At 41.2% G+C, this 25,519-nt stretch overlaps 1 protein-coding gene across 3 annotated transcripts in view; it reads right to left on the bottom strand.

The window, feature by feature from the left end:
* The window catches only part of LOC126262873 (putative phosphoenolpyruvate synthase), a 381,045-nt gene extending 356,180 nt beyond the window's left edge, over window positions 1–24,865 (bottom strand). For all 3 annotated transcript variants that reach the window (XM_049959740.1, XM_049959741.1, XM_049959742.1), the window contains exons 1-2: window positions 24,709–24,865; window positions 24,464–24,609 (exon numbers count right to left, since the gene is read on the bottom strand). In XM_049959740.1, the coding sequence (XP_049815697.1) occupies window positions 24,464–24,609; window positions 24,709–24,850 (288 nt within the window). In that variant the 5' untranslated portion in view covers window positions 24,851–24,865. The remainder of the gene's footprint in view (window positions 1–24,463; window positions 24,610–24,708) is intronic.
* Between the last annotated feature and the right edge of the window lie 654 nt (window positions 24,866–25,519).

Genomic DNA, 25,519 nt, shown 5'->3' with positions numbered 1-25,519 from the left:
GGATAGGTTAAAGTTAGATATAGTGGGAATTAGTGAAGTTCGGTGGCAGGAAGAACAAGACTTTTGCTCAGGTGAATACAGGGTTATAAATACAAAATCAAATAGGGGTAATGCAGGAGTAGGTTTAATAATGAATAAAAAATAGGACTGCATGTAAGCTACTACAAACAGCATAGTGAACGCATTATTGTGGCCAAAATAGACATGAAGCCTATGCCTACTACAGTAGTACAAGTTTATATGCCAACTTGCTCTGCAGATGACGAAGAAATTGATGAAATGTATGATGAGATAAAAGAAATTATTCAGTTAGTGAAGGGAGACGAAAATTTAATAGTCACGGGTGACTGGAATTCGATAGTAGGGAAAGGAAGAGAAGGAAACGTAGTAGGTGAATATGGATTGGGGGTAAAAAATGAAAGAGGAAGCCGTCTGGTAGAATTTTGCACAGAGCATAACTTAATCATAGCTAACACTTGGTTCAAGAATCATGAAAGAAAGTTGTACACATGGAAGAAGCCTGGAGATACTAGAAGGTATAGATTATATAATGGTAAGACAGAGAGTTATGAACCAGGTTTTAAATTGTAAGACATTTCCAGGGGCAGATGTGGACTCTGACCACAATCTGTTGGTTATGAACTGTAGATTAAAACTGAAGAAACTGCAAAAAGGTGGGAATTTAAGGAGATGGGACCTGGATAAACTGAAAGAACCAGAGGGAGAGCATAAGGGAACAATTGACAGGAATGGGGGAAAGAAATACAGTAGAAGAAGAATGGGTAGCTTTGAGGGATGAAGTAGTGAAGGCAGCAGAGGATCGAGTAGGTAAAAAGACGAGGCATGTAGAAATCCTTGGGTAACAGAAGAAATATTGAATTTAATTGATGAAAGGAGAAAATATAAAAATGCAGTAAATGAAGCAGGCAAAAAGGAATACAAACGTCTCAAAAATGAGATCCACAGGAAGTGCACAACGGCTAAGCAGAGATGGCTAGATGAAAAATGTAAGGATGTAGAGGCTTATCTCACTAGGGGTAAGATAGATACTGCCTACAGGAAATTAAAGAGACCTTTCAAGAAAAGAGAAGCACTTTTATGAATATCAAGAGCTCAGATGGAAAACCATGTCTAAGCAAAGAAGGGAAAGCAGAAAGGTGGAAGGAGTATATAGAGGGTCTATACAAGGGCGATGTTCTTGAGGACAATATTATGGAAATGGAAGAGGATGTAGATGAAGATGAAATGGGAGATACGATACTTCATGAAGAGTTTGATAGAGCACTGAAAGACCTAAGTCGAATAAAGGCCCCCGGAGTAGGCAACATTCCATTAGAACTACTGACAGCCTTGGGAGAGCTAGTCCTGACCAAACTCTACCATCTGGTAAACAAGATGTATGAGACAGGCGAAATACCCTCAGACTACAAGAAGAATATAACAATTCCAATCCCAAAGAAAGCAGGTGTTGACAAATATGAAAATTACCGAACTATCAGTTTAATAAGTCATAGCTGCAAAATACTAACGTGAATGCTTTACAGACGAATGGAAAAAATGGTAGAAGCCGACCTCGGGGAAGATCAGTTTGGATTCCGTAGAAATATTGGAACACGTGAGGCAATACTGATCCTACGACTTATCTTAGAAGAAAGATTAAGGAAAGGCAAACCTACGTTTCTAGCATTTGTAGACTTAGAGAAAGCTTTTGACAATGTTGACTGGAATACTCTCTTACAGATTCTGGAGGTGGCGGGGGTAAAATACAGGGAGCGAAAGGCTATTTACAATTTGTACAGAAACCAGATGGCAGTTATAAGAGTCGAGGGACATGAAAGGGTAGCAGTGGTTGGGAACGGAGTGAGACAGGGTTGTAGCCTCTCCCCGATGCTATTCAATCTGTATATTGAGCAAGCAGTGAAGGAAACAAAAGAAAAATTCGGAGTAGGTATTAAAATCCATGGAGAAGAAATAAAAACTTTGAGGTTCGCCGATGACATTGTAATTCTGTCAGAGACAGGAAAGGACTTGGAAGAGCTGTTGAACGGAATGGACAGTGCCTTGAAAGGAGGATATAAGATGAACATCAACAAAAGCAAAACTATGGAATGTAGTCGAATTAGGTAGGATGATGCTGAGGGTATTGGATTAGGAAATGAGACACGTAAAGTAGTAAATGAGTTTTGCTATTTGGGGAGAAAAATAACTGATGATGGTCGAAGGCGAGAGGATATAAAATGTAGACTGGCAATGGGAAGAAAAGCGTTTCTCAAGAAGAGAAATTTGTTAACATCGAGTATAGATTTGTCAGGAAGTCGTTTCTGAAAGTATTTGTATGGAGTGTAGTCATGTATGGACGTGAAACATGGACGATAAATAGTTTGGACAAGAAGAGAATAGCAGCTTTTGAAATGTGGTGCTACAGAAGAATTCTGAAGATTATATGGGTAGATCTCATAACTAATGAGGAGGTATTGAATAGAATTGGGGAGAAGAGGAGTTTGTGGCACAACTTGGCTAGAAGAAGGGATCGGTTAGTAGGACATGTTTTGAGGCATCAAGGGATCACCAATTTAGTACTGGAGGGCAGCGTGGAGGGACAAAAACCTTAAAGGGAGACCAAGAGATGAATACACTAAGCAGATTCAGAAGGACATAGGTTGTAGTAGGTACTGGGAGATGAAGAAGCTTGCACAGGATATAGTAGCATGGAGAGCTGCATTTAACCAGTCTCAGGATTGAAGATCACAACAACAACAACAACAATCCTGCATCAAATTAGTGCACCTGCTTTCATAGGAATAATCAAATATATGTAGTTCGTGTGGAAGCTGATCGAAGAGAGAACTATCATTTTGAATTCAAACGAACTATGTTCAAATGTTGCTTCTGAATAGTCCATGTGCCTGCAAGATAGTATCTTGCATTAAATGTGGGTGGTGCTCTAAAGATATTTGTTTTGGTTGCTTCTCTGACAAATATCATCCAGAATTGTCTTTTACCACAGAAGCAATAGGGAGTAAGAGAATTCTGTAATGTGGTCTGTAAGATATGGAATGCACACTTTAAGAAAGTTTCCTGTGATGATTGACTCATTAACGAAATTATTACGGAGAGAATGACAATTTTTGAATATTTTTACATGAGATATACTATTTACTGATACTCTGAGTGGTGAATCTGAAATTTAAAAAATGTAAGCATATAGGTTGGATTTGAACTTGTATAGCCAGCGTGTTAGCCGTCAACCTTAGCTGCTGCACTGTGCCCACTTGCCAAAAACATGAGTAATGTTGCAGGTACAGAACATATGCACAAATCTTTAACATCGATTTTCTTGGATAATAGAGGCCGTCACATGGAAAGTTTCTAGTCAAGTACTCAGGACAGTTATCTCAACTAAATATCTCAGACTATCAAATGCTGGCAGCAGTGGTCACGATAATGTACAGTCATAGAATACTGGGCTCCTGTTGGCCACGTGGCACTACCTAGAGGGACAATCATCATGTTTGGCTTATAGCTCTGGCGCATCATACTGCATCTGCAGCAGCAATTTGATCACCAGTTGGCACAACAGTGACACAATGTACTGTGACAAATCGGTTACTTCAAGGGCAGCTCTGAGCCAGATGCCATGTAGCATGAATTCCACTGTCTGCAAACCACCGCCATTTGGACTTTATTGGTACGAAGCGATAGTTCATTGGAGGGTAGGATAGAGGTCTGTTGTGTTGAAAGCTGGTTCTGTCTCGGTGCCAGTGATGGCAGTTTGTTTGTTAGAAGGAGGCTAGTTGAGGGCCTGCAACCAACGTGTCTGTGTGCTAGACACACTGGACCTATACTGGAATTAGTGGTCGGGGGTACGATTTCATATGCACTAGGATCACTCTTATGGTTATCCCACACACCCTGATTGCAAATTTTGTAAAATGGAGGTGTAATTTTGCCACTTAACATACTATTTTAAATATAGAAATGTAATCTACTCATCAAGCCGAGGAGTTTGATACCACGCATTGCCCTACTTCAAGTAAAGTGATACTAATTTGCGTAGTACAGAGAGTATTCTTTCATACATGACTGACATGAACTCGATACTAATAAGCATTCCCTACTTTGCATGTTAACAGTCACATAGTATCGCAATCACTTTGAACTGAAGTGGACATAGGGAGTTTCCAACCATGGAGAGAAGTAGAACAAGGGACACATTTCGAGAGGGGCCATAAAACAGAGGGGAGGCAGGCACCATTAGCTAACAATAAGCCATTAAGAGAGCTTCTCTGATTCACACCTGCGTGGAATGGAAAGAAACATCTTAGCATAGCAGGGCTCCAGGTGGCTGCTCTTAGAGAACCACTACAAGAAATTCGCGTTTTCAAAAAATGTTAAGTCGCACAAAATAAAGTTAACAGTGGGGCAGAGACGATGGGAGAGAACACATAGAAAGACTACACCTGATGTATGGGAAAGCTTCTAGGAAAGGAATGCTTTCAGAATCACAATGGGAGGTCTTTGAAAAGCACGAAAAACATTGTCGCTGTGTTTCTTTTTCTCAAACCAGAAAACAGGACACATTGGGAAGCACCGCTATTTTCAACAAATACTCGTATATCACTTGATGAAGGCAAGTACAACACGAGGGTCCACGTGGACAGCTCGTGTATGGGTGGAGTCTGAGAGTATAGGAGCGAAACATGAATGCTATAGGCCAGAATGAAAATAGTTTCCACCCCCAATACTTTTCTCAAGCTTCATTGGGCCAAGAAACGACGCAAGTCGTACCACGATCAGCATTGGTCGCTGCAACTTGTGGTAAGGGATGAACACCAGGTACAGTGGGGGGAACAAAAAGATATGTAGACGGGGGCAGTGAGAAGAAAGGAAGGTCTCTTCAGACCAGGGCCATGTGTAGATGGAACACTTCCTGTTCTGTCGGCCTATAAAAGCTTTTTAGTGAACACTTGCGCTCACAGGGTTCGAAAATCTCGTAACATCTCCGGAGTGGAGACTACAGCTTTCGACCCGAGTTAGTTGCATTCTTGCGGAACAATTAAAGAGGGCTCAGATGTACACGTCGCTAAGCCAGAGCGAGTGGACATTGCCAATAGTTTAGTTAGAGAAAAACACGTTTTTAGCCTCACTAAAACTCAAAGCAGTTTCCGACGATGGGAGCGAACACACATAGAAAGCTTTGCTCAGCCAAGGCCAGAATAGTGTTGAGGTTTACAGGTCCGCACAGCATCGATCAGCCGCCATCATCATACACCACTGCCGACCACAGCAGCCTCCGACAAAGCATGGTAAATTTCGTGTTTGCCAGGTGCTCAGTAAGGGAGTCACAAACTTGTGGGTGAACTTCAGTTCTATTGGAGGTTGGTGTTGTGTTACGCGTTTTCTTCTCATTGCCTTGCGTCCATGCTAGCCATGTATCACGTGTATGTTCATAGGGCTTAAAAGCCGAGAAAGGTATTGGTAAATATATGTTTTTGTCCAGCTAAAATAGCGTGGACAATAGGGTATACTGAAGTGTTGTGAGTCTATTATTTTGGAGGGTAAATTGTTTTGTGATCATTGTATTGTAAGTTAAGCTAATGGGTTCTTTTCTCAATTAGGAATGCTTTTGAAAGGTTGTTATGTGTTCATGTTTATCATGATTACTTTCATTTAGTTTGTGAACTGATTGTCAGGATCTTCCTAATTATGTAGGATTTTCCGACGTCACCAACTACACACTTGGACCCAATGTGTATGGTGATTCTGTAATAAAAAGATTTAGTACGGGTAACAGTTGTTTGTGTGTTCTAGAGTAGATGCTACCTCTTCCTCACTGAAATATTTTAGGGCGTGTATGACGACTGTTATTCTGATGTCTGATCATGACTTCATCCGGGATCTTCTAACCTTGTGCGGCCTGAGTTCACAGGCACTTTAGTTCTGTCAGATATCTCCAACAGTGGCAAGCGGTAAGGATGGTTCATAACAACCGAGGGAGTACGTTAGAATTTGTTTGTCAATCTGGTGGTTCGACCTGTTGTGCTGAAATTCATGAACAGCATTCCAGGGGGCATTATTGAACAGTATAATGCTCGCCCACATAGTGCTGTTGTAACCCAACATGATCCACAGAGTGTCAACATGTTGCCTTGGGGTGCTCAATCATCATATCTATCTCCAATTGAGCATATACGGAACATCATCGGATCACAACTACATCATCATCCACAAACAGCCTTAATCTTCCTTCTAATGACTGACCAAGTGCCACAGGCAAGGAACTCTATCCCTCATACTGACATCTGGCAACTGTACAACACAATGCATGCAATTTTGTATTCCAGCATTCAACATTCTAGCAGTTTCGCCGATGGTTCATGTACCAGCACTTAACGTTTGTAATGGCATATCTGTCAGTTACATTAACCTGTGATCTTGCAATGTTAATCATGTAAATATGTTACCTGGACAATTGTATTCCCAGAATTTCATTTGTCTACATAAATTATTTTTTGGTGTTGCAATTTTTTTCTGCCAGTGTATTTATATCCTGGTCACATACACCGTCCAAGTTAATGGCGACCTAGTGCTTCATTTGAAATGTATAACACTCTTTCAGTAACCCACTGCTATCACACTGTAATCCATGGTGTTTTGATGTTCATAAAATATCAGATGCATTTTACACAAGGGATATATTAATGTTCAGCTCAGGTAAGAGATGCAAAGTTAACATTATACTGACGATGAATGTCCAACAAAAACAAAAATATGATCAGGTGTGCTCCAGGGAAACATGCTACAGTCTTTAATGTTCTCCACATACATCAAGCGTTTATCACATAGGATCAGCAGCGTTCATATGTTATTCACTGACGTGTTCCTTGTCCGTAGAAAAGTAACATAACAGAATGATTGTAAGGAAATGAAGGATAATTATTTGTAATGGCTGGCAACTTTCCTTAAATGTGGACAATTAATGTGGCTAGTAATGAATACAAACAAGACTAAGTATGTCATAAATCAAATAACAGCATTAATAATAAACTGGTATCTTGTCACACTCTTTGATAAAGGTTAACGTCTGAAACGGTCCAGATACATACTTTTTTATTCCCCACTAAAATATTAATTTCAGATGTAAAAGAGAGAACAATTGAATCATAGATTGTTGCCAAGTGATTGGAGAAGGACAAGTGAGTAAAAAGTCATTTTATTAAAAATTTTGGAAAAAAAATGCGGCAAAGAAGGTTCGATTCACCCAGCTTCAAATTTCTGCAGAATGAAGTACTCTGGAGACTTCTGTGAATGTGGTACAGATGCAGAACAATGATCCAAGAACAAGAAAAAACAGCAACCAGAATCGGCCATTGTTTCTCAAGAGGAGGACAAACATGACATTATGATATGGTCAATCGCCTTACTGTATTCGTTGTGAGCTGACTGGTTTATGTTTGACCCATGGCTGTTGCTGTTACCGTTAATAATTTTTAAAGGCTATTGGGAAGTTATTTCTAGAAGGTGTAGTGGCTGGAATGTTATCGAAAAGTATATATTTACCGTATTTACGTTACACACTGCCACGTTTCAGGCTACAATTCGGAACTCTCTAGCAGCAGAGGGTTCCAGCTTGTGTCAGTGAAGCGAGAAAGCCGACTAGGTAATGTGCGTGACACGTAGTACCTCAACCGATATTGAGAACAGAAAAAAAATTCGGAGTCATTACTTTTCAGCATGCCCTCGTATTATCAGTTAACTTGAGAAATAAACTGACGATCACTGATTTAAACCACAATATATTTAAAAAATATTAATGGTAACTGTAACATCTCTGGCGCAGACATAAACCAGTCTGTCACAATGAATACAAACACGAGATGCACCAAACGACGTGTGTTAAAAAAGAAACCAATTTTTTGAAATAGCACGCCAACCAGCAGAGAGAGCGTGTTGCGACTACTGAGCGCACCTAGCGGCAGGTGCAAACAACAAAGTACCATTTGCCTCGTTTGTCGCTCGGACAATTAGCAAGGGAACCACAGCCGCTGAAGTAAGCACGTGTACAGCCGGCTCGTCGGATTAGTGCAATGAAGCAGCTATAAGAACAACGTGTGTGTGTGAAGCTCTGCTACAAACTTGGCAAAACTTTGACACAGACATTTCAGATGATTAGCCAAACATACAGGGAGAACTGTATGAGTCATACGCAGTGCTACGAGTGGTTTAAATGTTTCCAATAGGGCAGACTATCAGTCTGTGACGATTCCAAGTCTGGACGTCCTTACACATCAACGGATGACGGCCATGTAGATAGTGTTAGTGCTGTGATTCGCGGAAATCGTCGTTTAACTGTTCAGGAAGTTGCTGAGAAGGTGGGCATGCCATCAAATTTTGAGCGAAAAACTTGGGATGCGTTGTGTCAGTGCAAAATTCGTACCACGTTTGTTGACTGAAGATCAGAAGCAGATCCATTTTGAAATGTGCGAAGAACTGATTGCCACTTTTAATGACAATGAAAACTTCCTTAAGAACATCATAACAGGCGATGAGACTTGCGTGTACGGCTATGATGTTGAAACGAAGATGCAGTCGTCGCAGTGGGTGGGCAAAGGGTCACCTCGTCCATAAAAAGCACGCTTGAGTGGGTCAAAGATCAAGGTGATGTTGGTTGTGTCTTTTGACTACAAAGGCGTTATCCATCATGAATTTGTGCCACGTGACCAGATGGTAAACAAGGAAGTCTACCGGGGAATCCTAGTGCGCATGAGGGATGCTGTGTACAGGAAGAGGCCTGATTTGTGGGAAAACCAGAGTTGAATGTTGGATCATGACAATGCGCCAGCTCAGGCGTCACTCCTTGTCTGCAGCTATCTACCAAAAGACTACATTCCTGTTGTGCCCCACCCACCATATTTTCTGGACCTAGCGCCGGAAGACTTTTTCCTGTTTCCCAAACTGAAAAACACGTTGAAGGGACGTCGTTTCCAAACCATAGAGGAAATGCACGACAATGCGACGAGAAACCTGCGCGCCATCTCACAAAATGTGTTCCAGGAGGTGTTCCAAAACTGGAAGAAACGATGGGAACGGTGTATTGCCAGTAGAGGGAACTGTTTGGAAGGAGACAGTGCTTAAAATGTTGTACAATAAGTAATAAAGCTGATACGGCGAAAGTTCGGTTTCTTTTTTAACACACCTCACGTAACATGACACACCTCGAAGATATTACCCAAATGGGAGCATTATAGGCAGGGCTTTCCAAATATTCCGGACTTTTTACGATCTAGTGTGCCAGTTGGACAGAATTTGGCACTATATCCTTCGGGAGTACATCCAACAATTCTATCAATCAATACCAAACCGAATAATTCTTGGGTAAGGGCCAAGGTGAACCAATATGTTATTGACTTACTCAGTTTTTTAATCTCTTTCTCTTGAATAAACCGCTAAATTTTTCTGGAATTGTAATCTTTTGTTTGTCTGTACTTATACACCACATCTACCCATTTCCGTCCCATTCGGGTAATTCCTTCGTGGTGCGTCGTATTTTTTGTCTTAGAGTGCTTGTCTGTGCGTGAGAAATAGCGTGATGTAATCGAGTTTCTAACTATAGAAAACGTGCCTCCTATTGAAATCCATAAAAGTATGAAAGATACGTATGGTGTTGATCGTATCAAGATCAGTAAAGAGGAACGTTGGATTTTTCACGCACGTAATGAAGGGAACGGTGATGCTGACCTCAACGTGTGTGAGAGAGCTTGGCGTGGACGGCCGCGTATGGCAGCCGACGACTCATCGCAATCGGGTTGGTGAACTCATCAGCCCTCATTTAAGCATGACCTATCACGAGAGCGTGTATAGGCCGTCACTGCAGAACTGCGGTACAGAAGACTGTGATATGAAAGTAAGGAGCCTGAACACCTGTCAACGATTTCTCGTACGGTTTGTGCGTGAGGATGATTGGGTTCCTTAACAACAGCGTGGCAAGTGATGAAAGCTGGGTTCACCATTTGACCACAAGAGAATATTAATGGAGTTCCGCCACAAAAAAATCACAGACGCCGAAAAATTTCAAGACCATGCCACCAGCTGGCAAACCCAAACTGTTCTGGGATGTTCAAGGCGTGGTGCATTTAAAATTAATGGCTAAAAGGTACCACTGTAAACTTTGTCGAATTCTAAGAGTCCATCCAAACATGTAGCACCCCTTGCTGCAGCATGGCAATGCCATACCACACACGAACGCTGTGAGATCTGCAACAATCCGACACCTTTGGTTCACTATCATCAATTACCCTCCGACCAATTCTACTTCAGCCTGTCCGATTTCCATCCGTTTTGAAAACTTAAAGGACACCTTCAAGGACTTCACTTAGCGAGTGATGAAGCTGTGCAAGCAGAGGTGAGGTTGTGGCTCCGTCAACAAAATCAAACATTCTACTGTGACAGCACCAACAGACTGCACTCCCGTTGGAAGAAATGTGTTCGTCGCCAGCGTGACCATGTTGAGAAAAAAGAATGTACACGTGAAGAATAAAGATGCAGACTGTTATTAACGCCTGTCTTATTTAAAGAGCTTCATGAGTTTTCACATCAAAAGTTCGAAGCACTACTTTTCAGCAGTTCCTGTAGATATATTTATTTTCGGAAGCTTTGCACAATGTGCAGCCTTTAAATCGTTGCGAGAAGCTAATATAAACAGGTATTCCTCGGTTTGACATTATGTGTTCAATTCTTTCGTTAGGAGCGCCCATTGTTAATGCAGTAACATGCTAAATCTAGATCACAGGTAATGATTTTTACTGATATGTTAATTTTCCCATAGGATTTGTTTATTTAGTGCAGTGGTCTACCAAAGTCAGATCAGGAGAAATATATGCCCTCGGCACTCGGAATTGGAGACTATCTTTAATAACATTTAAGTAAATTCAATATTCACATTAAAAAGACCAGGGGTTCAGGAGGATATGCTACACATAAACACAGACACGTAACAAGAGGGATCGGAAAGTAATGTCATTTTGTTACATTAAATTCAAACAGACAAATTGTTAACAAGTTTTTATTTTTAGCTATGGTCGCAGGTTCGAATCCTGCCTCGGGCATGGATGTGTGTGATGTCCTTAGGTTAGTTAGGTTTAAGTAGTTCTAAGTCTAGGGGACTGATGACCTCAGATGTTAAGTCCCATAGTGCTTAGAGACATTTGAACCATTTTATTTTTAACCACCCTCACACTTAACATTTTTCCATCTAGTGTGCAAATTTTCAATGCCAGATCTATAAAATCAATTGGTTTGTGAGCAAGATATTTTGAGATGGCATTTTGGACAACAACTGTATTTTTAAATTTTTTGTCACTTAATAATCTTGTGGAAGTGGAATAAATGGAAATCCGATGGCACAATATTTGGCGAGTATGGTGACGAGCCAGTATCTCCCACCCCAGTTCATTAATTATTTCCAGGGTTCGTCTTGCACAGTGCAATCATGCGTTATTGTGTTGCAGAATAACGCCTTTTCTATTTAGAGTCGCTGGGCACTTTTCAATCATAGATTAATTTAGTCGACTCAGCTGTTCACAGTAACGGTCTGCATTGACAGTTTGTCCAGGTTTCAGCATTTCAAAATGAACAAGCCCGTGAATACTTCACAAAACACACAAAAGCGCATTTTTGGGTGCTAAAGCTGGTTTAACTGTACTTCATGGTGATTAATTCGGAGAAAGCCACTGCCTATTGCATTTTGGATTATCATAGAGGTCCCATTTTTCATCTCCAACTGTCAAGCGGTCAAAATAGCTTCTATAATGTGCCACTGAAGCAGTAAGTTGCATGCAGTTGGATAGGTTAGCTTTGTTTGTCTTTATGAATCTGCTACGAATGCTCTTGAATGCTCGACCAAGATTAGTTAAGAGTGTTTGACAGTTTCTCGACTATCTGACACAGATTTGCTTTCATTTCCGCCCTCAGCATGTCACTAAATAAAGTTGTTTGTCTTCTTGATCGCTACAAGTCGGAAAGATGAAAATTACCGGGTCTGAATTTAGAAAACATACTTCGTCATTTACAAACGTCTAATGCACTTCGATAAACGCTGTAAATGCTTTTGGTACCAACTGGTGCATTGCTACCCTTGCGTAACTCAAAAAAACATATCATGCCAGATATGTAACTCTTCTTCTTTCGGGCTGGCCATTTCATCATAAACTGCAAAAAAGATGTAATTGTTTGTAAGTAAAAAAATTTGGTACGACTTTGAAGACAAACGCATTTCGACATACGTATACACACGAGCTTTTTCTCTGTGGCTTCGCCCACCTAAGCGTTCGACACATACTCGTATGTTGTACGCATCTAACATCTCTTTCTTCCCCTGCTCTGTGTCCACTTCTGCCTCCCCATGTCAGTAACTGCCCGCCATCCATGTGGAGCACGTGTTGATCTCTCCGCGGACTTCTAGATTGAGCCACACGCAACTAAGTAAATAAAAATTCTTAAGTACAGCTGGAGGAATTTCACTTTTAATAAAAATTATACCAGCTGTGTCCCACCGTCATCCAGTTTAAATATGGATGTACGAAGACTGTTGAATTTGCGTCCTGTTGGACCCTGTAGAAATTTCAAGCGAGAAAGTTGTTAAGAAAACTACAAAATTAATTTTGGTAACATTCGAGACATCATTATTGTATTGTGTCAAGTATGGGCGCTATCTATTTGCGAGAGACTTTGTGCGCAACAGCGCGCGAATACTTGTGTGCTATAGCCAGGATTTTTGTTGCGAAGGCTAGCCTTAATGCAGCCGAGAATATTTCCTGCCTCGAGATAATTTTTTATTCGTAGCTCTTACTCACCATCCGTCGCTGGACCCATCACACAAATCGCGGATATCCACTATACAAAAGTAACTGTAGGTACTTTCAAGTCACTACTTCCGTTGAAATCGAGAATAATATATTTTTGCGTATGGTTTTTGTGAAACCCAAACTTCCTGAACACACAATAAGCGCATTGTACACAAAACGTAGTTCTTGCTGCTGCAAAATTTTCGCCCACCATTACTCTTTCTGTGTCAAAAACCAAGTCAGTAGAGATGACAAACAACGGAGGTCTCCGAGCCAGAGTAATTAATTTTTTCATCGAGATCATTCTGTTTCTTTTTCTCAGTTGGATACTCTCCTCTGTTGTATCTAAGTACAGTTCTACGCATTACCTTTTTGTCAAAAATCTTGAAATTCTGTAGATTTCAGTTTTCATTTATATTCCTTTCTTGAAGAATCAAAACACATGTTCACATCTAGAGAATCTGCCGCTGTTACTGCTCTGTTAAATATGGGATACAGTCGTTTCCGAAATACCACAAGGTTTTGTGGCATTTTATGAACTTGCGCAAAATTTATATTATTCCTGGTTTCTTCACTGTTACCCAGACCAATAAAAAAACATCAGAACATTCTATACGACAATTTTACATTATTTTCGAATGCCTTTTCGCTCTTTAAGCTGACCGACTGGGATAGCACTACTCCTACGCTCTTACTTCTGCATTTCTCTCACGATTAATCACACGTCAGTGCACCATTCCAAATGACGGCCACTCCAGAAGTGGTACAAGGTACCCTCCGCCAAGCACCACAGGTGGCTTGCAGGGTATGTACGCAGGGAAAATTATCTAAAATTTGCACCACAAATATTGTGTAAATGGAAAGTTCTATTGATGTGCGGTTTTCCAAGAATGGATTCATAGTCAGGGCCTTGTAAAGTTAGTCAGTAAAATGAGTGTAATAAAACTTGGAAAGTGTAATTTTTGTGCAAACATGAACTTTTTTTAAATGCAACAGTGCCTATTGACATTAAGAAACTAAAGGTAGGGTAAATCAGAATGTCAGTAGTGTTTGTTGCAGGATTCTAGTCTGAGCCGTTTACGATATATCGTATTTTGAAAAGTTTCCACGCCGACACTTGTTTGTTCTACATCTACATATTCAGTATACTTCGCTAGCCACCAAGCGATGTGTAGCGGAGGACACAATTCGAGCCAAAGTCATATTTCCCCATCCCCCCGCCCATCTGTTCCACTCGCGGATAGCACGAGGGAAAAACGACTGTCTGTTATCTTTGAATGGTGTTCATTGCGTGATTTGAAAGTTGGTGGTAATGATATATGCTCTACATCCTCGGTGAAGATCGGATTTCAGAATTTAGTGAGCAGTCCCTTCTGTTTAGCACACCGTCTATCTGCAAGTGTGTCCCACTTCAAACTTTCTATAAGATTTGTAACGCTATCGCGATGGCTGAATGTACCAGTCACTGATCTTGCCGCTCTTCTTTGGACCTTCTCAATCTCTTGAATCAGACCCAACTGGTAAGGGTCCCATAAAGACGAACAATACTCCGAGACTGGACGAACTAACGTATTGTAAGCTATTTCCTTTGTTGAAGGACTGCATCGCTTCAGGATTCTACCAATAAACCGCAATCTAGAGTTCGCCTTACCCGTTACTTGTGTAATCTGATCATTCCATTTGAGATCATTTCGAATAGTCACACCCAGATACTTGACAGACGTTACCGCTTCCAAAGAGTGGGCACTTATTTTGTACTCGTACATTAATGGCATGAGTAGCATGGAGAGCTGCATCAAACCAGTCTCAGGACTGAAGACCACAACAACAACATATGCAGTAGGTTACACTTATTAATATTGAGAGATAGCTGCCAGTCATTACACCACGCATTTATTTTCTGCAAATCCTCATTGATTTGTTCACAACTTTCGCGTGATACTACTTTCCTGTAGACTACAGCATCATCGGCAAACAGTCTCAGACCGCTGTCAATACCATCAACCAGATCGTTTATGTAAATCGTAAAAAGCAGAGGACCTATTACGCTGCCCTGGGGCACACCTGAAGTTACGCTTGTTTCTGTTGAAGTCACCCCGTTCAGGACGACATACTGCTCCCTGTCTGTTAGAAAACTTTCTGTCCAACCGCATATATCATCGGATAGACGGTATGCGCGCACTTTTTGTAGCAAGCGACAGTGCGGAACTGAGTCGAACGCCTTTCGAAAGTCGAGAAATATGGCTTCAACCTGGGAGCCGATATCTAGAGCCTGTTGTATATCATGCAGAAAGAAAGCAGCAGGTCATGAGTGGACGATGGGCTATTTCAATGCAGAAAAAGCCGACATGCTCAGGGTGTGTGGAAGTGCAGCGCATTCTTGTACGGTGTATGCGGCAAGATATTCCGAGAGACGTCAACTATCTCGACAATTGTTTATCAACCTCTTCAACTAAAGTGCGCGTCATTTACGACGGCGGCCGAGTTTAGGTTCGTTCTGCGCATCTGACGTCACAAAACAGTCAGCCAATGAACAGAGAACGACGTCGCCAGAGCTCGATTGCAGCGCAGAGCACGGACGAGTGTCTTCAGTTTTAGAAACGTTCAGTCATAAATAAAGTAATTGAACAAAAGCAATGTCTTGATAGCAGACTTTCTTTTATAGAAAGTTTGGAAAAAGCATTCTTTATACCAATCGCTTCATATTCTATTAATTAATCAAACCAAACAAGCAATAAGCCTCCTAATTCAGGCGATAGCAAGGAAAGGTGTTTGTATCATTCTCACTAACCGCTTTTTCGCAATAAAGAACAGCGGTAATTGTTTATTTCCTATTGTACTTCGACGAAACGTGAGTAATTCATAGTCATACCAACAGTGTTTGTCGGTATTTTGCGTGATATTTTAAAGTCCTCCGCCGGAAGAGCTATTAAATAACGAATTGCGTTAGTGTAATGGGTAAAGTGTATGGCTGCTAAGTGAAGGGTTCTGAGTTCAAACCTTGTTTGGTGCTTAATAATTTATTTATTTAAAAACAATATCGAAGTGTCTTACTTCATGAATTTTATTCGTTTGAATGTAATTTTTTGAAATTTCTAGTGGCAACTAAAATCGACCATATGGAAAGTATATGCTATGGACTTTTACCTCTGCAAACTCTTCAAAATTTCGTGCAATGGCTTACTACATCTAATGCTGCGCAATAACTGCGTTGAACATCGAAACAAAATTAAGACATTTATGGGGGGAAGGTATCAGTCAAGAAGATGTGTAAAAATCAAATTTTTGAGCCAAATAGTTTTCATGAAATCGAATGATAAGTGTGTCAAAGCAGTCGGAACACCATGTGTCTGCACAGGCGAGCAGTGCAGTGATGACAAAATCGCGCACAGGGCGTAATGTGGGGAGCACGTCTCTGTAGCAGCGAAAGGGTTAATGCGGCCGTGGTGGCTTTAGTTCATAAACTGCGCGCTCTCCCATAACGAATGTTTGCGAACTATACTATACTATGGCGCTGCTTCTCTTGGCGCCTACAACTGGCAACGCAGCAATCTGCCGCGTCTGGGCGGGCATGCGCGAACCGCCAAGATAAAAGAATTGAACTATAGTTGCGCGAAAGTGATAGTGTAACATCTAGACAATGTAACAGAAAGAAACAAGTGACGACAGAAGAGTAGACAATGTTCTCGCTGCTGTCGCAGTTGATCCGCGCGTTAGCTCTCGCGCAATAGCACGAGGAAGCGGCATGAGTCAGGCCTGTGTCCTACTTATTCTTCATCGACATGTATTCCACCCCTATCACATCTCTCTCCATCAAGAGCTGCAAGGAAACGATTATGAGAATCGTGTACCTTCTGTACAGGGGCATTAAGACGGGATACTCCAGATGTATCATGTTTACTGATGAAGCCACATTTACCAATCATGACCAAGTAAACCGCCGAAACATGCGCTATTGCTCTGCTGACAATCCCCGGTGGTTTTGTCAGGTGTAACGTCAGCGTCCCTGGAGAGTAAGCGCGTGTTATAGGATTGTGAAGAACGAGCTCATAGGCCCGCTTTTCATAGATGGAACACTGAATGCGAGCAAGTATCGCAGTCTCGGATCAGACCATCTTCCACGTATGCTAGAAGACGTTCCTGTGCAGACTAGGAGGAACCTATGATACCAACCTGATGGCTGCCCAGTCCATAGTGCACGAAGTAGTATAGCATGCCTTCATGGAATAGTTTCCAACTCGTTGGACTGGACGCAGAGGGCCTGTACCTTGCCGGATCGTATCCGGATTTGACGTCTGGAGACTCTTTTCTGTGGGGAAAGCTACACACGATGTTATGCAGCGACGTATTGCTGCAGCCTCCTCGGACATTTCTGCTGAAATGCAAGTATGCAGCGATCGTTCATACCAGACTGGAAGCGTGTATTGCCGCTGTCGTTGGTCATTTTGAACACAACCTGTGATGGTCAGTTGTCTCGTTACTAATCCGAATCCACGTAACTAGTGTACGCATTTGTGACGTTCTTTAGTGTGTGGTATAACAGGTATTGTACAAGTGCCAGTGTGGGAACTTTTCATAGTACAATATCCGTAAACGATTCGCACTAGAATCCTGCAACAAACACTACTGACATTCTAATTGAGCCTATTTTTAGTCTTTTAATGTCAACAGCTATTGCATCATTTAAAATAGCGTACGATTGCACAAAAAAATAACTTTCCAAGTACAGGGTGGCCCAAAAAGGATGGTCACATTTTAAATAACTATAACTCCATCAGTTTTACAAATTAATTTTTTTCAATTACGTAACTAAATGCTCCCAGGCACCCAATTACAAGAACTAACCACAAAAAATCATGTACGGAAAATGACTTCCGGAAGATGGTGTCCTTCCTCGGTGATGCATTCCACAAGTCTTTCCTCGAAATTTTCCATCACTTTCACTACTGTTTCTTCTTGAATTGCCATAATTTCCGCACTGATTGCCTCCTTCAGATCAATTAAGTTTCGGGGCTTCTGTACGTAGACTTTTGACTTTAGGTATCCCCAAAGAAAAAAATCACAGGCTGAGAGGTCAGGTGATCTCGCGGGCCAGTGGACATCTCCAAAACGCGAGATGATGTGGTGGGGGAACATCCGCCTTAAAACACACATGGAGTCATTGGCTGTGTGGGCCGTGGCCCCGTCCTGTTGAAACCAAATTCGATCTCGATTTACATGTAACTCTCGCAGTTTCGGCACCAAAAAGCTACGTAGCATGTTAACGTAACGTTTCGAGTTCACTGTGACTGTAGCGTTGTTCTCCTCAAAAAAATAAGGACCAACAATCCCCAATCTTGAAATTCCACACCAGACTGTTACCTTAGCACTATGAAGAGGCTTTTGGTGCAATTCTCTGGGATTATCTGCTGCCCAATACCTGCAGTTTTGTTTATTGACATAGCCGTCTAAATGGAAATGGGCTTCATCTGACATAAGAAGCACAACATCATTATTAGAGTACAAAATGTCAAGCATTGATTCACAAAATCGTCTTCGCTGCTCAAAATCACGATCATACAGCTTTTGCGTGATCATAATTTTGTATGGGTGAAACTGTAACTCACGGCTTAAAATACGCTGCAACGAACTACGGCTGAGGCCTAAAGTTTGAGCACGACGCCTAGTGGAACGATGCGGGCTTTGCAGCACTGACGCTCTAACATCATCAATGTTCTGTGGAGTAACTGCCGTACGTGTACGCCCTGTAGATTTACCACTTTTGATAGACCCTGTTGTCCGGAATGCAGTCACCCAACGTGATATGGATCTGCGATCTGGAATGGGTCCATCACGCGCTACACCAAAACGTTGTCGAAACAATCGTTGCACAGTAATAAACGATTCATCATTTCTGAAAAACTGTTCCACAGCAAAAACACGATGCTCGACCGTCCACTGCGCCATCTCGTGGCAAACTGAGTGTAATGGCCGACTTGCAGACGGCCGGCAGTGGTCCCCCCTCCTCACCTTTCAATGGTACTACGCAGTTCAAATCCGACCATCCTTTTTGGGCCACCCAGTATTATTACAAACTGTTGATTGGCTAATAATACGAGTAGATGTAGATATCGATCTGTTCCCGACAGAATAAGTGCGGGGCCAGCTCTGACATTAAATCTGTCCCAGTGCCAATATCCAGGATGTAAAGGTCCAGGTACAACAGTTGTGAGGCAGCTCGTCTCAGGAGAGGATAGAACGGCTGTATGGCACTCTTCCTAACCGAATTAGTGCAGGCATCCAGGCTAGATCAGATGCAACGTCATGCTGAAAAGTGAGCTCACATTGACAAGTTAAATTTGACCCACTATTGTACCCGTCAAAATAACAAAACACAACCGTCTTAATCCGTGAAGTTTCTTTTCGCTTCCTCCTCCCATTCTGAGCGCCTCACTTTCTTTGTCACACTGTGTATTTCGCATAAATTTAACATATTCTATACATATTTCCTCCTTATCGGTTCTTCAGTAACAAAGAAAGAAAGAATCAGCATTTCTCTTTACCCTCCTCTCCTCCTCCAAACATAAACACGTAAGGTTTCTGTAGCTTCTACATTGCTTCGAGTCATTTAACTATGCATACATCTGGATACGTTAAATTATTATTTATTGGTATAGGCGTTACAACAAAGCTCTTTATCAACCAAGGACCCAGCGCCCACTGTTAGTTGGTGCAATTTGAGTATAATCAGCTTCAGTGAGATGTCGTAAGGCATACGTGCGACGTGACCGGCGAACATTTGCAACAGCCGAAAAAGACAAAGTAATTATATTGCGTGCTGCGGCATAGAGATAATATTATACATAAATGTTTATGAAAGATAATATTAATGCCGGCCGGTGTGGCCGTACGGTTTTAGACGCTACAGTCTGGAACCGTGCGACCGCTACGGTCGCAGGTTCGAATCCTGCTTCGGGCAAGGATGTGTGTGATGTCCTTAGGTTAGTTAGGTTTAAGTAGTTCTAAGGTCTAGGGGACTGATGACCTCAGAAGTTAAGTTCCATAGTGCTCAGAACAATTTTTTGGATAATATTAATGTTTTCAGATACATACGTCACCACGTTGTTTGTAATCGTTGCCGTACGTCTTGACTTTGTGATTGATTTAATAGTAAAACATTGCTCCCAAATCAGTCCCTCCCCTGCTCAATGTGTGGCTGGAATAACACTACGTATTACAGTTCGGTGCACCACACATGGACATCGAAACCAACACGTCCCACAGGAGAGCAAGAGACATATGAGAGATGGATTTACGCTCATATTCCATCATTTAATGTTAATGAAAGGACTATGCACGAACTGGGGGACTATAGTTTTATTACAACATGGCATCACAGAACATACACATACATCTATACATTGTTTAAGGCTTTGAATTTTGACAACCATATTGCTGCACTCGGTATCACTTCATACAAATCTTTCATATCTCCAACAAAAACACGGAGTTGAAGTTCTCCACAAAAGTCTCACTCACTGTCCCTCCATATGACAGTCATATACAGCAGTTTCACAATAACATCACTTCCTCAGGATGTGGCCACATCCCCCACGTACAGTTTAGGTGCGTTTGAGTCTAACTCATTCATCGGGGTCGATAAAAACTCTGCATCCTTCGTCGTTTCGTTTCGGATTGAGTGGGCTTTCTAGGGTGCTGTACATTCCAGCGTTCTTTCTCCTGCTTGATTACATCGGAAACGTCTATGACTTGACGATCGACACAATTTTGCTTGCATGACTTCAGGCGTGTACCTCATGGATTCTAGAAAGCGCAATTTATAACTGAGTTCTTTTGGGACTCTGTTTTCTCAAAAATTTCTATTTTTTCATCTTTTCTTCTGAGATACAGAGAAACAATACTGGAAAAGAACAGGCAACCACTGAATAGCAGTAGATCTGACGATGCCAGTAACGCTCCTCATGGCCTCATTCAGACGCCCATCTATCTTAGTTGTACGTGTACTGTTTCGCCGTGTAGGGACATAATATTCAGCAGCTGAGTACACAAGTGAAATTCCAGCGTTGAGCAGCGAATGTGCATTTGTTCTCCAGTTGTTCGCAGCTGTTTTGTGGAGTTGTTTTACTCTTACGTCAAGCATCTTTGAGAGGTTCGTCCAGTGTTGGTTAAATGGCAGTGTCCGATCGATGATAACATTTATATGTTTAGGGAAGTAGTTGTGGGAACCTTTGACCCCATCAAATAGCACGAGTAATTTCCTGTGTGGCTCTTTATTATAGATATGGGGCGTTGTGATCTTTGGTTTTGTTTGGTTTGGTTGAAAGCTTAAATTTCGGAAGTTCGTTAGGAGGACTATTTCCACATATTATCATCAGAGTAGCTTTCTGATTTCGAAACTAATCAGTACCGTAAGCTATGAGAGTACTGGTTTCATATGATGGGGGGTTGGGTTGTTTGGGAGAAAGAGACCAAACAGCGAGGTCATCGGTCTCATCGGATTAGGGAAGGATGGGGAAGGAAGTCGGCCATGCCCTTTCGGAGGAACCATCCCGGCATTTGCCTGGAGCGATCTAGGGAAATCACGGAAAACCTAAATTAGGATGGCCGGACGCGGGATTGAACCGTCGTCCTCCCGAATGCGAGTCCAGTGTGCTAACCACTGCGCCACCTCGCTCGGTTGTTTCCTATGATGCCAAGTTCTTTTGCGAATGAGGCCTTCCTTCAAATTCACATACAATGTTCAGCTCGTACAGAGCCGTGGCAAGAAGACTTAATCATGTTAGCGCTGGAATCCACTCATAAACAAACCGACGCGATGGAGACAAGACGTGATAAAATTTTTCGCCAAACTTTATTTCGTGTAAATAACTGGACTTTGATGGTTACACAAGTCAAATAATCGAAAATTAAAGCAATAGTTCAGAGGACCGCTTAGAATTACAAGGCTTATGCACTGCAAATGCAGGTGAAGTACGTACATACGAGAAATCTGGACCATTTATCTTGCGTGACGGTAAGGTTTTGTACCTTATTTGATACACATCTGAACGACAAATTTCAGCATTTTCTACTTCTATAACAAATTCATTCTGTTAAACATTCTTTTTGTATATAGCTTTGATTGCGTTTGATTCCTCTATCTTAGAGTTTACCGTATCCTGATACTTCTTTGATTTGCTGTAGACCCGAACAACAGTGGCATCTAATGATGAACGCTGAGAACAGTAATGCAATGTCATACTAATGCAGTAACGCAATGTCATTCTAATGTGACATTATTAAACTCTTATATATATTTGCATGTTTTTGGCATTGAAGTAGTAATAATCCATTTGTTGGCAACTCTGAACTGCATTTCGTATTAGTTTGTTGATTTAACCATGGCGATATAAGAGATTAAATGCTCGTAGGAGCACCTCTGTAGAATCGAATGTGACATTTCAAAATGCAGAAACAACATTAACAACCACCACTTACAAGCTTCTGTAGCTAGCAAAAACATGCCGAGAGCAAAAGGAAATAGCTGATGTAGCCTATTTACAGCAATAAAATTGCGGGGCAAAAGGAGATAACTGCGTCTGGTCATTTAAAAAACAATTCCTATCGCTTATCATCAGGGAAACACTAAGAACCTTCATCGTGCTATATTTTCTGGTCATGTAATAACAGAAATTCAAAGAGCAGAATCTGTACTATATTGCGTACTCCCTCGAAAATACAAGGGTATAAGCTGCCAATGTATTGTAATCACATAAATATACTTGAAAAATAATTAAGTAATGCGACGATTCTAGTTACTTTGTCCGAACGTCCTAATTCTTACCACTTGCAGATCTTTAGAAAAATTATTGTCCCATAGAGGCTTTCACGGGCGACGTCTTCAGTTAAAATTTCGGGGTTGGGAGACCTTGGTCAGTGTATAAGTCTCCTCCCTTACGTTTCGTCTCCAGCTGCAGGAGACATCTTCTGAGGTAAAACAGCTCCTGTGACGATGGCTCGAGAGGCTCTCGCGTTTATAGAGGGCACCACCATATCTCACGTGATGCCGACTATATGACTGTCTCTGGATGGCGTCATCATTCTCGATTAAAAATAATCGATTGTCATTTTGTTGGTACAAAGTCGACATCTATATTTTATCTAACTAGAAAACTTCTTATTTTCTATTGAAATTATTGTGGTGGTGGTGAATCTCTATTGCTTCTCTGCACGTGCATGCATGATAATACGATGTCCTAATACGTTCGTCTCACATAATGGTTTATTCTGGTAATTAAGAATGCTGCAACAAAACTCACGGTAATTAAATAAATTGTGAATATTCAATACTGTACAAAGAATTACGAACAGTAAATCTCTTACGGAATAAAAATGTAATAAATGAACTAGATGGTTATTCGAGAGATGTGTGTTCTATTCTTAGGGTAATCATCTGGATACGATCCCCGTGGTTTGCATGAATCGTATCATGAAAACATTACGACGTTATCGCTGTCCATAAACGATTTTATGTATGATTTTAAGAATTATTTTTTACAAACAGTGCGGTACTACTTCACTCAAGGTCACGTCTTATTTTCCTCAAGACGTGTTTCTTTTTTATTAGAATTTACGTAAAAAGATATGGCAAAATTACATTATGATGATAACCGGACATGATTTGTACATCAAAGTATCTCATAAAATATATCTTTTCACAGTCGTTGAGACTGCTGTCTTCAGCACTGTTGTGAACATCTCAGTATTTCATCTCTTGTATTTGTAGGTAAAGGGACTAGACATTAGTACTGATTAATATTTGAGTTTCGGAACGTTTTGGTGTTTAATCATCCGTGTTCTTTCTCTGAACTCCTTACGGAAACTGGAATAGTAGTCAGCACCTGGAGTATAGTGGCTACTGATGGTGAGCAAGTAACGTTCCTTCGTAACAAATATGTTCGGATTTTGCAATTGGTAAAAATTATCTTGTGTTGGTTATTTTTCAGTCTACTCTAGTTATCTCTGAACATTTTCTGGCTTATAGTGGAGACAGAGAACAATACGAACAGAATACACTGACTATTAAATAATATATGACTGGCACAAAACTACTGCAGTTTTGAAAAAGTGCTGTCACTCTCCCAGTGTCCTGATTTCGTCAGTTACAAAAAAAAAGTAATCGTAAGGCAGCATAGTTAGTACAAACACCCTTTCATACCGGTCGATTCTTTTTCTCTAGTGCTGCTATTATGTGCTACTTAAAAATTACCATGTGCTTCGTTCACTGGAGTAATACATAGTTTGTACTCATATCACGTAGATTGAATCCATTTTAATATATTCTAATATTACACTATCTCTTGTCAGTATAAAATATTTATGACTGAATTTCATTAGGCAATATGTACAACTATAGAGGCAAATTGAAAATATGATTTACATTACTTCTATGGAATAAATACTTATGCCTGGTAGATAACAGTTTCCGACGTAAAGTACGAATAACACTGAAGTAAAATGAAGATATCCGATATAAAAATAGCTCATGTTCACGTCCCCGTGTCACCTTTTCTGAAAGAGAAGCTTAAACTAATCCGCAAATTGTTGTCTGCGAAAGTACAGTGAGGTAGCTTTGTACTCACCTCTTCGTGAGGAAGGTGCTGCGGATTTTCCACTGCTTCTTCTTCGATGGAAGCAAATATGTTATTTGAAAATTTGTCGAGAATCTTACGCTTTCGCCGTGTGAGGCACAGGAAAGCATACCATTTCTTCAGAATGAAGTTCCATTCTGAAAGTGTATTTCATAATTATAGAGTTAGCGTTTATACTTGACGAATGTCACAGAAATAAGCCGTGTAACTGCAGAAAACTTGGGAGGCCTACTTACCAGGTTTGCTGTATATTCCATGTATCTTCTCGGTGCCTCCAACAAGTTTTAAAAACAACGAGTATCCGACAAGGGGTAGGGAAAATAAAGCCAAGTTCCAAAACCAATCCATTAGGTCCTCTATCACTGCCTGCACCGGCATGGTTTGGACAGACAGCTGCCGGCAAATCGGCAGAACTGCGATAACATCGCTCATGCTTTTATCAGCCTTTAATCTCACTTCTCAATACTTCCACCAGAGACATTTCTCGGCAGCTATCAGTACACCTTTGCACTTCTAGTGATAAATAAAGTTGCCGCACTAAACTGTTGCACGGACGCAGAAAATTGAAGATGACATGAACAAAATTGTTTGTCTTCTCTATGTGATTGTAAGCATCACTCACACTCGGTCCTTTTGTAATACAAATTAACTTCTTGTTTCATATCTTCACGGACATATGCTGAGTAATCAATGAAATGCGACGAACTCAAAAACCTGTAGTGCAATCGTGTGCTTATGTAGGACTGGTAAGGGATCGTGGCACAACTCCATGGTATTCTATGGCAGAACTAGATACTCAGTAGTTAGGGGACATTTGAAAAAGTCAGGCACACGAACAGATTTATCAGTGTTTGAGGAAGAACGCATTGTTGATGCATAGACAGCCGGTGCCTCGCACCAGCGAACATATGTACCTGCAGGCTGTTCAAAAGCTGTTTGCTTTAACTGTATCGAACCTTCCTGGCGGATTAAAATGGGCCGCCAGACGACCACTACCGTTAGACTTTTTGCCTGTAACTGTAAATGTTCTATCTCTCTGATTCGAGA

This window comes from Schistocerca nitens, chromosome 6 (assembly GCF_023898315.1).
Source record: "Schistocerca nitens isolate TAMUIC-IGC-003100 chromosome 6, iqSchNite1.1, whole genome shotgun sequence".
Lineage (NCBI taxonomy): Eukaryota > Metazoa > Arthropoda > Insecta > Orthoptera > Acrididae > Schistocerca > Schistocerca nitens.
Note: the sequence above shows the minus strand (reverse complement) of the source record. Positions and strands in the feature narration are given on the sequence as shown.